Source organism: Diadema antillarum, unplaced genomic scaffold (genome assembly GCF_040938485.1).
Source record: "Diadema antillarum isolate AM-2024a unplaced genomic scaffold, OU_Dant_1.0 seq00001416_RagTag, whole genome shotgun sequence".
Taxonomy (NCBI): domain Eukaryota; kingdom Metazoa; phylum Echinodermata; class Echinoidea; order Diadematoida; family Diadematidae; genus Diadema; species Diadema antillarum.
Window position 1 is genome coordinate 152,582 of NW_027272168.1, and position 14,228 is coordinate 166,809.

At 41.9% G+C, this 14,228-nt stretch overlaps 1 protein-coding gene across 4 annotated transcripts in view; it reads right to left on the reverse strand.

Moving 5' to 3' along the window:
* Positions 1-14,228, reverse strand: part of LOC139709221 (voltage-dependent calcium channel subunit alpha-2/delta-1-like) — a 131,308-nt gene that overhangs the window by 7,400 nt on the left and 109,680 nt on the right. For all 4 annotated transcript variants that reach the window (XM_071621177.1, XM_071621176.1, XM_071621175.1 and 1 more), the window contains 7 exons: positions 6,464-6,505; positions 5,843-5,914; positions 4,893-4,963; positions 3,939-4,017; positions 2,672-2,724; positions 1,741-1,799; positions 1,077-1,197 (listed from right to left, as the gene is read on the reverse strand). In XM_071621177.1, coding sequence (XP_071477278.1) covers positions 1,077-1,197; positions 1,741-1,799; positions 2,672-2,724; positions 3,939-4,017; positions 4,893-4,963; positions 5,843-5,914; positions 6,464-6,505 — 497 coding nt within the window. The remainder of the gene's footprint in view (positions 1-1,076; positions 1,198-1,740; positions 1,800-2,671; positions 2,725-3,938; positions 4,018-4,892; positions 4,964-5,842; positions 5,915-6,463; positions 6,506-14,228) is intronic.

Below are 14,228 nucleotides of genomic sequence, written 5' to 3' on the forward strand. Positions count from 1 at the left end.
GTACAATGTATATGTGACCATGCATCACAAAACCAACAAAAAGTCGCCCAACGTGGATTTTTCGTTAAAAACAGATACTGAAAGAGCAGACTTTAGGCCTTGAAATGATGTATGAGTCAATCTAAATGGACTCTCCTAACCTATCTAAACATTGGAGAGAAAGCATACACTCTGGAAAAGTGTGTGCTGAGAAAAACAGGCTCTGAAGTAAAGGGTCTAATTCAAGCACTTCATCTTACCAAGCCATGCTCTCTGCAATTACGGAATGTATATAATTTTATAACAACAATAAAGGGATGATTAGATTAAGCTCAAATTGGTTATGCTCTATTAATACATTCTATCCATGACTAATAAAAACTTTCAAAGCAGTAGCAGCATCCATTGAAAGAGAAGAGTCTGAAAAGGGTCTTTCAGAAATTGAAATGTTACTCTAAGACCTTATCACCTTATCACACTATTCTACAAAAAGGTGTTCTAGAAAAATCACTAAAAACACAATTTCCCATTCATTTTTTACTATCCAAAACTTTGGAATAACACAGAAGAAGAATTACTCTTTTAGAAAACATGGAAAACTCAAGATTGACTAGATTGACCTTTTCACCTATTTTGAGTCCTCACACAAAATCAGTGCATGCGACTTTTTGGAGGTTTCGTGATGCATGGTCACATACATGTACATACACATATACATTCACAGTAAATACTTATCTGTGTGATAAATGTCCCTTGTAAAATCCATCAATCCCCATCCTACCCCTGTTTGTCAATCTAGCTAGCTACCTATCTACCGAACTATTCATCCATCTACTCAATCACCTCCCCATCTTTCTGCCAATCTATCTACCTATCTACCTGTCCGATAGTCCACCAAACTTTGTATACATTCATTTCTCTCTCTATCAATATTTCTTTTGATTGATTTATCTGTCTAATTCAATCTTCTAATGTACATGTCCTTCTACAAACTGATTAATCTATTATCAATCTTATATATCCACCTGCATACAGACATATATTGTATCTGTTCTGTATGACCACCACACCCACAGTATTCATACATTCACTCTTACCTGGTGCAGTTGTAACACTCCTTCTTCCCCTCTGCGCTCATGTTTGGTCCAAAGTGGAAATTCTTGATGATCTTGATGCAGCTGACATTGCCAGTTTGCTCTATCGTCTCCGCGTACGAACCTGAATATGATGCACATAGAGCATTGATTATTAGTATACAAACAATGCAAAGGTGAGAGTGCATTGGTGCAGATGCAGTGCACTCGAGGGTATTTACAACGGTGAAACATGCATGAAGCAAAGCCCACTGCATGTTGCATGCATTCATCGCATTCTTGATCAGCCTTGCTATACTTCTTTGTTTGTTGAGTTTACCATCTTCTTCAGGATTAATTCTGGATACATCTTAAACCAGTCAGTTTTCTGGGCTCTGCTGCATAAACAGAATATCAAACATAAGTCAGGCATCAGCAAATCCGAATTGAGTATTCAAAGACACATTTGATTTCCTGACTTAAGTTTGATCTCAGTTTTAATGCAACAAGGTCCTGGTGGGATGTCAACTACAAAAAATACTGTAAAAAAGAGAGATTCCTTGGTATGTATTCAAAAGGTAGGATTAAGCTTTAAAAGGGACAACACAAACACACACACAAAATGGAATACAGTAGACACACATTCAATATTGGCGAAGACGAAGAAAAGGGTGTATTGTGAACTTACTTGGCAGATCTGACCATCCAAACAGCATGAAATCTGCAATGGTGTGATAGACAAAGTGCCTGTGGGCAACAAAAGGATGCATATTTTAAAAGATATGTCCATGTGGAAAAGAAATCATGTACACTGTAAACAGTCAAAAGCATGTTACTAATATAAAAAAAAGTAAAATAAAGCCACATGATAAAAGTAATGGGAGAATATGGAGTGATTACATCCTTGATAGACATGGAGTAATCACAGAGTATACCATTATCATGCTAGCAAATTGGATTTGTTCACCTGCTTAAAATCAATATATGCTCCATCATTCAACAAAACTGGAAGCTACACTCACAAAACAATTGAACTCACAAAATTGTAGAAACACGAAATGGAAAAGTGGGGCTTGGGTATTTCTAATGGTTGCAGATTCTATCTCGGGTTGAATTGTCAAGTTGAGTTGACAATCCAATATTTTTGTCACAAGAGATTACAAGAGAAAACTAATGACCACATGATGTCTCTGCCTAAATGCACATGAAAATGATAATAGATATACATATTGTAAATGAAGAATTAGAACATTTTGAGGGCAAAGAAGAGGAGAACAAGTATCTTAAAAAAAGGGAGATGAAAAAAAAATGAGAGGAAGAAGGTATAGAAGAAGAGAATGAAGAAAAAAAAATACATTAGAAATTCATTGTCGTTCTAGTATAACTATTGACCATACACAGTTTGTTTGTTTTTTTATTGTTTAGGGCTCTTTTTATAATCAATCATGGGAAGAGACAAACTGGAATGTCTACAAAGCTGCCACTCTGGAGTGCTATGGTGATTAAAAAAAAACAAAAACAACAACAACAGCAACAACAACAACAACAACAACAACAACAACAACAACAACAACAACAACAACAACAACAACAACAACTGACTCTTGTCATTTTCCTACCACAAAGCATTGGCTGCCCAGAAGTTAAAGTTGATGACATCTGTGAGTGTTGGCTGTAGAGTGAAGGGAAAGATGAACAAATATAATATGACTGCAAAACTGGCCAGTTAAAGGTCCTATTTACCTTTGGGAGTGTGATTTAAAAATGTTCAAGATATTACGCATTTGATGCATATGTGTTGGTCAGTTGTATCACAAAACATCCTACCATATACAAATTTCATAATAAAGCCTAAAATACAAGGAGATATCACTGTTTTTCTCAAGAAACCATGACTGTAGATGGTTTGGTCTGGAAGCATGTTTATTATTATGATAACTATTGTTCACATTTTGTATATTTAACAATACTAAACATTGATTATATACTGGTTAACATTTTTACATTGGTTGTTTCTATCCCTAACTCATATTTTAGAACTATTTTGAAGCACTAATGCTGGGTTTGTTTCATCTGCAAATGGGAAATTATGCCTTTAAAAAAATCTTGAAACAAACTTAAGATTTCTTGGAGACACTTCTCTTCAACTTAATTTTTTTTCTTCATTTCATTTCATCATACTTCCATGTTTTGATAAGCATCCTCAAATCGGATACATATTACCCATGATTCAATATAGTGAGGAAAATACCAAATGTAATAATTTTCACAACTTTAGCTGAATTAAGAGCTGTACAGAGTAGCAAAATGTGCTTGATAATCTTGCAGAGCATCTGAGAAAAAGTGAAAGTATAAACAGCAGAATCCACTTTAAGTACATTTGTATTTGACAAATAATGTCAACGACTAATATTTTATGTGATTTTTAACTGACACCTATCATGTCTCATTAATGACTTGATTTTCCACAAGATCATCTGTTTTGCACATAATTGGATGTCTATTTCAACTAGGAAACACACACATTTTACATAAAGACTCATCAGTAATTAAGTTCATATCATAAATATATGGTCTTGCTTTGAGAAGATTTGACAGGAAAAGGGTGTTGACATATGGCTAGAAATACACAGGCACCTTCTAAAGCTTGTCAGGACATGATAGAACACAGAAAACACATGACTAGTGTGTGTCTATATTTACATTTGCAGGTGTGGTGAAGGTCATAAAAGAGAATGTGAAAGGGAGGCACACACATACAAGTATGTATTCATATATATTGCTCTGTGTATTTTGTAGTATGTGAGCAGTAATGTGGCGGTGTACATATCTCTCTTCATGCGTGTGTGAGAGAGAGTAGTAAAGTAAAATGAGAATTTATCTTACCACAAACCAGGACCTCACACCAGCACTGTCTGAGGATGCAACCCTGGGGCAGGCAGCCTGATAGTCAACTGTGGAATTCCTGAGTAAAACAATAACAAACAAACAAAAACAAAGTAGAACATGTACTATATTCCATAACTTTTTGATAACTGATGCAGATTTCTGTAATATTCATATCATCGCTGGGGCGAGAAGGCCTCGTATCTACAAAATGTCAAATGTTCAGGAGAGCCAAAAAACATGGCGGCCAAAGCGCTATATCAAACGGGAGAGCCTTTCCCTTGACATGCCATGGTGGCTTCATTATTGGGGTAAGACAGTTAGGATTTGGACATGACATCACTTATTAAACCGATTATTTGACCATAAGTCCAAGAAAGTAATTTTCACCAAAATTTGAGATACAAGGACTTTTCACCCCAGCAACGACATGGTATTCACACATTTGTCCAATGAAACATAGATCGTTTATTTAGTCAGTTGACTAATTGGTCAGTTGACTAAGAAGTCACTTAGTCTGTCTGACATTCTCAATGTATCTATTGATCTATCTAGTCATTCAACCATTTATTCACATACCCATGGTCACTTCTTCATTCTCTTACCAACTATTTCTGTAATGATCTTATTTCATAACTTATTCAATCATCTTTAAACAGTATACAGGTACTGTGTAATATATAACTTGTTTTTGTAGCAAAATGAAATACTGGTACAGAATATTCAAGCAGCAAAAAATTGTGTTTTTCAGCATTGAAACTTTTCAATGCATTCTAAACTCATCTCAGTATGATCACAAAACACTGTCTGTCTCAGGTTTTATGAGCTAATAAAACATGGACTAAAATGGCATCCAAAATCTGTGTCAGTCAAAATTGTCAGTATGATTGGTCATCTGAGAATCTATGATGCATCACTGCAACAAAGAGGCCAGATGTCAAAAGTTAGACTCACAGAAGATACACTCCATCATCCAGCAGTAATCCCATGATTTCTCCATCCAACTCGCCCAAGAAACGACCCACCTGTGTGTGAGTAAAAGATGACATGCTCATGAAGGGGAAATACTGTATACGCCATATATTTACTGAGTCTAAATTTTTCGCGAATTGGGACCTCCCAACATTTTCGTGCCTGTGGAGTACCAGTATTGAACTGAGAAATGTATGCACATAGTTACGTCACAGTCATGTCGGATGAGAGCCGTTATTTTTGCATGTTTTTAAATTCGCGAATAGCACCCAACTCGCGAAATTCGCGAAAATAAAAACCTCGCGAAATATTTGGGGTATTCAGTGTACTGACTGAGACAAATGAAAGAAATGACTATCAACTCTATGTGTGCCATGTTCATATGCCAAACTCAGTCAACAGCATGTCATGTTTGCATATATTTTAGCTCAAATGAACAAACCCGCCCAAACCGATCGATAAATTGCCACATGTCACAGTTCAATGAAAGCATGACTCGTGATTTCACCCCTGTCATTATGTAGCTTGCATTATGAGGTGATTGAATATCAAGCAGCATTGCTTATTGGATTTGCGAGTAAATCCTAAGTTTCTGACACTGTTTTGTGTACAAAAGTCGATTCCTGGACAATACAACGACGTACTGGCCATTTGAAAGAAAAATAATCATAGCCTTGTCATTAGATATGAGTCAAATCAAAGCTTGGCATTTTCTCTACATCTTTGTTCATTACTTACACGTGTATCCACCGTAACAAAAATCTATAGATTCTAGAAAGTTACATAGATTTTAAAATCAGAATGTTTTCCCAAAACGTGCCTACATTACCGTCTCAGAATAATGACAGGTCAAAAAGGCACCATTTTTTTATCTGGCAAACAACAAAACTGGAGGGGGTGTGTGTGGGGTGGAACAGGAATGTGAAACTCACGCTTGCTTGGAGGTCAGCCTGATTTGAAGCGATAACGAAGCCACCATCATCCAGAATATAGCAATTCAGGTCCTGGAAAGAATGGACAAGTATTTCAACAGCTCGTTTCATTTTACGCATTGTATAAAGCAGATCAAACAATCAAATTATATTTCACCATCAAAGCTTTTGTATCATTGCACCTAAAAAATGTAGGATTATGAGTCTCATTTCGTAAGAGGCCAGATCTCTGGCATATTAAACCTAACGAAAGCCTGAACCTCCCAACACTCATGTCTGGCAACGTAATGACATGCAGCATTGCTTGTCTAGGAAAGAAGCAAGCCATATGCATGTCTGCCTTGTCATTGGGTTCTGCCGCATCTGTTCCCCATATAAAACATGACTAATTAAGGTCATGTGTGAGAGAGACACAAATCAAACAGGTATTTAAAGTTATTGGTTTCCCCTCCTCCTTGTGAATAGCAAGATGCATACAAAGCAGTAGTCTGTCAAACATCAATTTTCTCAATGTGGACCCAATATAAGAATAAGAAGAATTGAAGCACTTGCTATAAATGCAACTTGCAAGGGTGTCAGAAACATAGACTGTACCAATTACTTAAAATTATAGTCACTTACCACGTCTGCACATGAGAAGTTCAGCATCCTGTTATTAAAGCCCTGTTTATTAAAACAAATACATAATTAAATAACAATGTCTTCACTGATATGAATATCAGAATTTTACAAGTGTCAGAGGACAGAATTTTGTGATGAGAAAGTGTATTATATTGCACAGGTTTGGTGTGCCTGTAGGGTTTAAGACAGAGTGCCACACAGGGAAACAAACACTCTGTAGTTTTTGGAGAGATATAAGAACTGGCCAGTGGCAGCATACAGTTGCCATGGGACTGCCATCCCATGCTACTAATTCCCCAGCTAGTTTCACTTTACCACTTTGGGGCATGTGTACTTGCACATGTTACAAAATATAGTTCTGTTTGTTGATTAATGTTGAGGGTTAGATATGCTATGGGAGAGAAAAGAATGAGCATGTGCTTTGTAAATTATAGTTAAAGTTATTCAGAATATGAAAATAATAACCAGGAATATGATTTTTACGGGAAGGAGGAGTGATATTTTGGTGAGTGATCAGTCACAGAAAGTGTTGAGCCAAACAGTTCCGGTGGTCTGGGGCATTGCACCTTGCTCTGCAGAGAAGGGGAGAGGCAATCACAGGTCACGTGGAGGAAATCTGCTGTAAGTAGGCTTGTATTTCGTTTTTTGAATGATATTTTTGTTGGGTACATGATTTATATATGCATTATGCTTACTGTGTGTGAAGTTTAAAAGTAATGTGAATGCATATTACGGCTTTATAGAGTAGATGAAATGTTGAGGTGAACGGAGTCATTGTCCTCTTAGCCATTGACCCTGTGTGTTAGCTGCATGCAGAGTATGGTTGGGTGTCCATAATACCGGACACCTAACGTTTTTCTATCAACAGAAACGTGAAAAATCTCACAATTGGCCTGAAATTTTACTCACGTGTGGAAAAAATACTCCGGATTCACAAGCGCGCACTGAAAATGCGATCTGAGGTACGCGCTCTTAGATGGCGGCTTCGAACGCGTGGGGTGTCATTTTTTCCGCACTCAGTTGTCCTGCTCATTTCCACCGACCACCTTGAGAATACGTATAAAGGGCACTTAAATGCGTTTTTTCGACAGGCCGCTGTTTTTTTCTAGCCGTCATTTTTTTCCCCAATAATATTTGAATATATTTTGAATCCTTCGATATTACTTTTGAAGGACCGTTTGATGAATTTGAATTGATTTTCATAAGGAAACTTTTCATCGTAATTGAAATAAATTAGATGAGTCGGTTTGTTTTTTCACATTCATTTCTCGTTTCTGCATCAACTCGTACGGTCGTAGCGGGCGACAAAATGTTTATGTCATGTGTATGTGTAACGTGTGTGCTCGATCGTACAAGCGGCGGTGACAATTTTGCGGTCAAAATCGTCAAATTTATTACGGAAGGATACTCTACATCTAACAACGAGTCAGCAAAGGTAGGCCTAGTTATAATATATGTAACGTTAGTTACACGATAAACCTTATTCGATTTTGCTAAATTTCGGTAATTTAGAGGGAATACTTAGTTGTTTTCGCCACATTTTACTCGGTAGCGTAGCCAAGTGAATAATCGAACACCGTTGCGCGTAGTCCCATGCGTACATTTTCTTTCTGTACGCGCAATGCCATTATAATGCGCGGCCGGTCGTTATGGACCCGGTCGGTAGGTTGGACACCTACCATACACACACTTTGCATAGAGTAGTGGGAGTGAAGTCGCGTGATTTACACCATGCGATGGAGTTTGTAAAGTGGGAGAATATTGGTTTGCATGAATGGAAGTTGTAGTAATCATTATTATTGGCTCATTTAAATGTCATGTTCATATGATTAGAGTATGTATGGTACATCAGACTTTCACGAATGTGAGCAAGTTAGCTAGAGCACATGTAGGTGCCAGACAACACGTGAGGTTGGCATGAATGCACATCCTTCAGAAGTTATCGTGCGGATGGAAAACATTTGACTTAGGGGGCGCTCTCATGTAAACAATGAATTAAAGATGGCCGCGCCCATGGTATCGGTATGTGTATGAAACTGCCCACCTGTTGAGGCACTATCCAGTTGGGAGCATACTTGCTTATTTGCCATTTAATCCTAGAACCATGTTGTATGAGATGACATACAGCGGTGTGAATGCTATGGTTTGAAAATCACCATGATAAGGACCATTCGTGTGTGTATGTTTCTTTTACTTAGGATAACTTCCGCTGTGTATCAGCAGTGAGGAGACAGCTTATCGCACGAGGCTGATAGCTGTTGTGACCTGTTCAGAAGACAAGTGACGTTTGACTTTGGGTATAAATATGTTTCAATTTCCTTACACATTTATGCAAGTTCATGGAGTGGAACATGTTGTCCATTATTACAATTTGTTGTTGACTATGCAAGTTGCATTTAAGCTTACTAGTCAGTAATAATGTGGGTTCCGGTATATTGAAACCAAGTGTAGGTTTTATTGAGAGAATGAGGTGACTCTATAATGATTTGATAACGGTTAACATCTGTAGGAGGAGAATAAGTTTGTTTTATGTTTTCATACACAAATTATTAGTATGACATAATGCTAGTATGTGATGTGTAACTTGGCAGACTAGAAGTTTTGGTATGGATTATGCTAAACAAGGCTACAAGTGGCGTCACGGACAGGATTTTTGACGTGGAGCAGTGATAGAAACCCCATCGTCGTAGCGGAGGACGAGACCTCAGCCTGATTGGATCCAGGTGTCACGTGCATGACTGACGGCGAGACAGCATCAAGTCTGATGGGTGAGACATTCGACTGATCAGGGTGAGGACGTGATCATCGAACACCAGACAGAGCTAGGCTGGTTGGCAGTGCTAATGGAATGCTGACTACGTGGCATCGTAGACTGTCACCGTGAGACGTTCGACTGATCAGGGCGAGGACGTGATCATCGAACACCAGACAGACCTAGGCTGGTTGGCGGTGCTGATGGAGTGCTGACTGCGTGGCATCGTAGATTGTCACCGTGAGACGTTGACTGATCAGGGCGAGGACGTGATCATCGAACACCAGACAGAGCTAGGCTGGTTGGCGGTGCTGATGGAGTGCTGACTGCGTGGCATCGTAGACTGTCACCGTGAGACGTTGACTGATCAGGGCGAGGACGTGATTATCGAACACCAGACAGAGCTAGGCTGGTTGGTGGTGCGGATTGAATGCTGACTGCATGGCATCATAGACAGAGACTGATCAGAACTGGATGTGGTTCAACCGAGTAGACATCCAAGCTGGATGTCAGAGTGGTTTAGAGTTACTTACGTAGTTAAGTAATTGTCAGTAATTGTGTACTGAGATTTTATGGTGTTTGTATTTGTTTTCTTTCCAACTGTGAGCCTTTTGTTACAGCAATGGCAGAATCCGTAACTCAGATGATTGCAGCGCTCACCGATGCGTTACAGGGATTGAATGTGCAACGCGCTCCACCCCCAGTGAAGATCAGCAAGTTTCGAGGCCCTTCACGAGGAGAGTTATCACTCCAAGAGTGGCTGGATGAGTTTTCTAGTTATGCTAGACACTATAATCTTACAGGAGAAGCCAAGGCCCAAGCGCTGTTGGATAATTTAGCTGGAGTGGCTAAAGAAGAGGTCTTGTGCAGGAGTGATGATGTGCGGAAAGACAGCGACAAAATAATTGACGTCTTAAAGTCTCTCTTCGCGCCGGTTGAGTCTGTCCCTTCTCTCAGCCAAACTTTTCACAACCGAGATCAGCTGGAAGGTGAAACACTCGCTGACTACAGCCGTGTGCTTATGCGGATGTACGACCGGATGGTGAAGGCGGCACCAGCAGAGGATGACCGGAAAGCATTGGAACGCTTGAAAGATGGTTCACTAAAAGAGAGGTTCGTCAGAGGAGCGAAAGAAAAGTGGGTCCAGCGTGAACTCAGAAGGATTGAGATGGCTGCGAAAGAGAAGACATTTCTTGAAATGCGTGAAGAGGTGCTGAGCTTCTTTCGGGATCAGGAGCCAGTGAGGAAGCCCCGAGTTAATGAGATTTTCACGGAGCGAGTGGATATTAGTCCCACCACACAACACCATGGAAAAAGTGGATCCGACTTGCAGGGCGAGCTGTCCGAGCTGAAGAAGGATGTGGCTCAACTTGCAAAAAGTGTGCAAGCACTCGTGCAAGCACAGACCAATCCTCCCAGAGTGCAGCCCAAGAGAGGGAGAGACAAGTTGAAATGTTATAACTGTTTGCAGAAAGGCCACACAAAGCAGGAATGTACGAAGGATATTGTGTGTTTCAACTGTATGAAGGAGGGGCATGCAAGTAAGGACTGCCCAACGAAGAAGCAGGAAGCAAGCTCCGCGCCAGAAGCATCTACCAGTGCACCTGAAACACCAGTGCACCCAGGAGCTAACCGAGGGAGTGTAGTGGCTGGTGAAACTTCATTTCAACCTGATTTGGTGGATCGATTAGTTGCCAGAAGCCCATGCTGTATGATAGCAATTGGAGGTGTGCAAGTGGGATGTGTCGTCGATACAGGTGCCGAGGCATCCATTATTCCTGCTTCGCTCTATCATGAGGAGTTGAAGAGTAAGCTCGGAGAGCTGCAGGATACGGCAGGGCTCTTTTTGAATGTCGTAGGAGTCGGAGGTATCGAGATACCAGTCCAGGGATACGTGGAGGTACCTGTGGAGATCAAAGGACGAGAGCTAACTGGAAGCTTTCTGGTAGTTGCAGACCAGGCGTGTGCAGTGAAGCATACCAAGTACCCAATCCTGCTGGGCTGCAACATCCTGAGACACATCACCGACCCATCCATCTTCGGTGAGATGAAGACGGCAGTTGGTGGTCCTGTAAGAGAGGCAAAGGGTCCTGACGTTCATGTGAGCTCCATTAAGATTCATCCGGTGAGTGATGAAGTTCTTCCTCCCTTCACAGTAAGGCGCGTTATCTGCAACTGGAGTGCAGAGGATCGGAGCATGCTTCCAAGTGATGTTGTGGTGCATCCTACATCAAGTATGGTCAAAGCAGAGGTGAAAGCTTATGAGGGACTACATCGCCTAGAGTCTGGCTCCCCTCTTGATGTACTGCTGGCGAATGAAACTGGTGAAGAAGTTCAGCTCACGCGAAACACTACAGTAGCTGAGGCATCAGTAGGAACGATGAAGCCAGAAGTCGTGCTAGGAGTGCAAGACGAAAAAATTGTGGTGTCACTTTGCGAAGTGGTGCAGGAGGATGCCAACTGTGGTGCTGCAAAACGTGAGGATGCTACCAAAATAGCAGTTGAGGTTGCAGAGCTACCCCCAGGCGTGAAGTTAGAAGGGCTGTCAAAGGAGACAGAGGCGAAAGTTGCCAAGCTGCTTGACAAACATGCTGCAGTGTTTTCAGCTGGAACATTTGATCTGGGAGAGTGTAATGTCGTCCCACATGAGATTCAGATGAGGGATGGGCCTGCAATCAGACTCCCATACAGACGCATACCTCCCGCTCTGATGTCTGAAGTCAAGAAGGTGCTCCAAGAGATGCTCGAGCAAGGAATTATTCGTCCATCCAAGAGTCCCTATGCAAGTCCTGTTGTACTCGTTAAGAAGAAAGATGGGTCAGTTAGACTGTGCATAGATTACAGGAAAGTCAATGAGCGTACAGTGAAAGATTCGTTTCCCTTGCCCCGTATTGAGGAGACTTTGGAGGCACTGAGAGAGGCGAGATACTTCTCAACAATGGATCTTGCGCACGGATATTTTCAGGTGGTGATGGACCCAGCATCCGTGGATAAGACGGCGTTTCGAGTTCCCTGGGGGCTATACGAGTTCACTCGTATGCCACAAGGACTGACAAACAGTCCCAGCACATTTCAGCGGACGATGGAATATATCCTGGGTGATTTGAATTTGAGTCAGCTCATTCTGTACTTGGATGACATTCTTGTATTTTCCCCCACGGTTGAGGAGCATATTCAGAGGTTGGATGTAGTCTTATCTAGGCTGGCGGCAAATGGACTGAAAGTGAAGGGGAAGAAATGTCAATTCTTCCGTCAACAAGTGGAGTACTTGGGACATGTGGTTTCCAGTAACGGAGTACAAGTGGACCCTGGGAAAGTAGAAAAGGTCAAGACCTGGCCACGACCACAGAATGGGAGAGAAGTCAGCTCGTTCCTCGGATTGGCTTCATACTATCGGCGCTTTATTCGAGGTTTCTCACAGATCGCTGGTCCCTTGCATCAAGTTGCCCTGAAGGGGAAAGGAAACAAAGCAGCATTTCATTGGGGCAAGGAACAAGAGGATGCTTTTGTTGAGTTGAAGTCATTGCTGACCGAGTCACCCGTACTGGCCTATCCCAAGTTTGACCAGGACTTTGTACTTGAAGTGGACGCTTCCATGCGAGGGTTAGGAGCCTGTCTGCTTCAGAGGGGGGATGATGGACAACTTCACCCTATAGCTTACGCTAGCAGATGTCTTCGTGGCTCAGAGAAGAACTACACTGACATAAGCAGCTTCAAGATTGAGCTGTTAGCCCTGAAATGGGCTGTAACGGAGAAGTTTGGACCGTATCTCATGGGTGCCCATTGTGAAGTCCTGACAGATAACAACCCCTTAGCTCATTTATCCACAGCCAAGTTGGGAGCTACAGAGCTCAGGTGGGCTGCTCAGCTAGCACCTTTTGACATTGACATTAAGTACAGGACAGGCAAGAGTAACAGGTGCGCTGATGCCCTCAGCAGGCGACCAGATGACATGACAAGCGAAATGGTAGCTACGATGGTGGATGAGGCAACCAGCTCCTCAGCACTACCCAGAGATGAGTTGCAGTCGCAGTGCCCGACGGCCGTGCAAGTATGTCGAGGGGAGATAGATGATCAGCCAAGATTAGGTGTACTGCCTTCATACAATCATGACCAGCTGGCAGCGATGCAAAAGGATGATGAGGCGCTCGGAGTAGTGTGGCGGTTGTGGGAGAGAAAGTGGAGGCCAGGAGAGGAGTTGGATATTCAGGAGAGCCAACAGAGTCAGGGATGGCTGAGGGAGTGGGCCAACTACAAGGAGTACAGAGGTGTACTATACAGGGAAGTAAATGACCCCATTTCTGGACCCATTCAGCAGCTACTCATTCCAGAAGCACTACGAGAGACTATGCTGGAAATGACACACGATAAATGGGGCCATCAAGGGGTTGACCGCACCCTCCGTTTGCTGAGAGAGAGATGCTACTGGCCTGGCATAAGTCAGTACACTAGGGAGTACATCAGGAGATGTTTCAGATGTGTTTCATCCAAGACTCCTACACCTACAGTGCGACCTCCTCTACGTCACCTGCTAGCTTTCCGCCCTCAAGAGATACTGGCCATAGATTTTTTGAAGTTAGATCGAGGGAAAGGAGGGTTCGAAGATGTGCTTGTGTTCACAGATGTATTCAGTAAATATGCGCAAGCTGTGCCATGTCGTGATCAGTCAGCTTTGACGGTGGCCAAGGTGTTGAGGGACCAGTGGATCGCACATTATGGGGTACCAGCCAGGATTCACTCCGATCAGGGCAGGTCATTTGAGGGTGACGTCATTAGAGAACTGTGCAAGCTCTATGGAATCGCAAAGTCCCACACTACAGCTTATCATCCGGCTGGAAATGGCCAGTGTGAGAGATTGAACAAGACTTTGTGTGCACTGATCAGGTCGCTAGATCCCAAAGAACGCAGGAAATGGCCCGAACTTATGCAGCACATACTCTTCGTGTACAATTCAACACCACACAAGGTGACTAGAGAGACGCCATATTTCCTGATGTTTGGCAGGAAGCCATC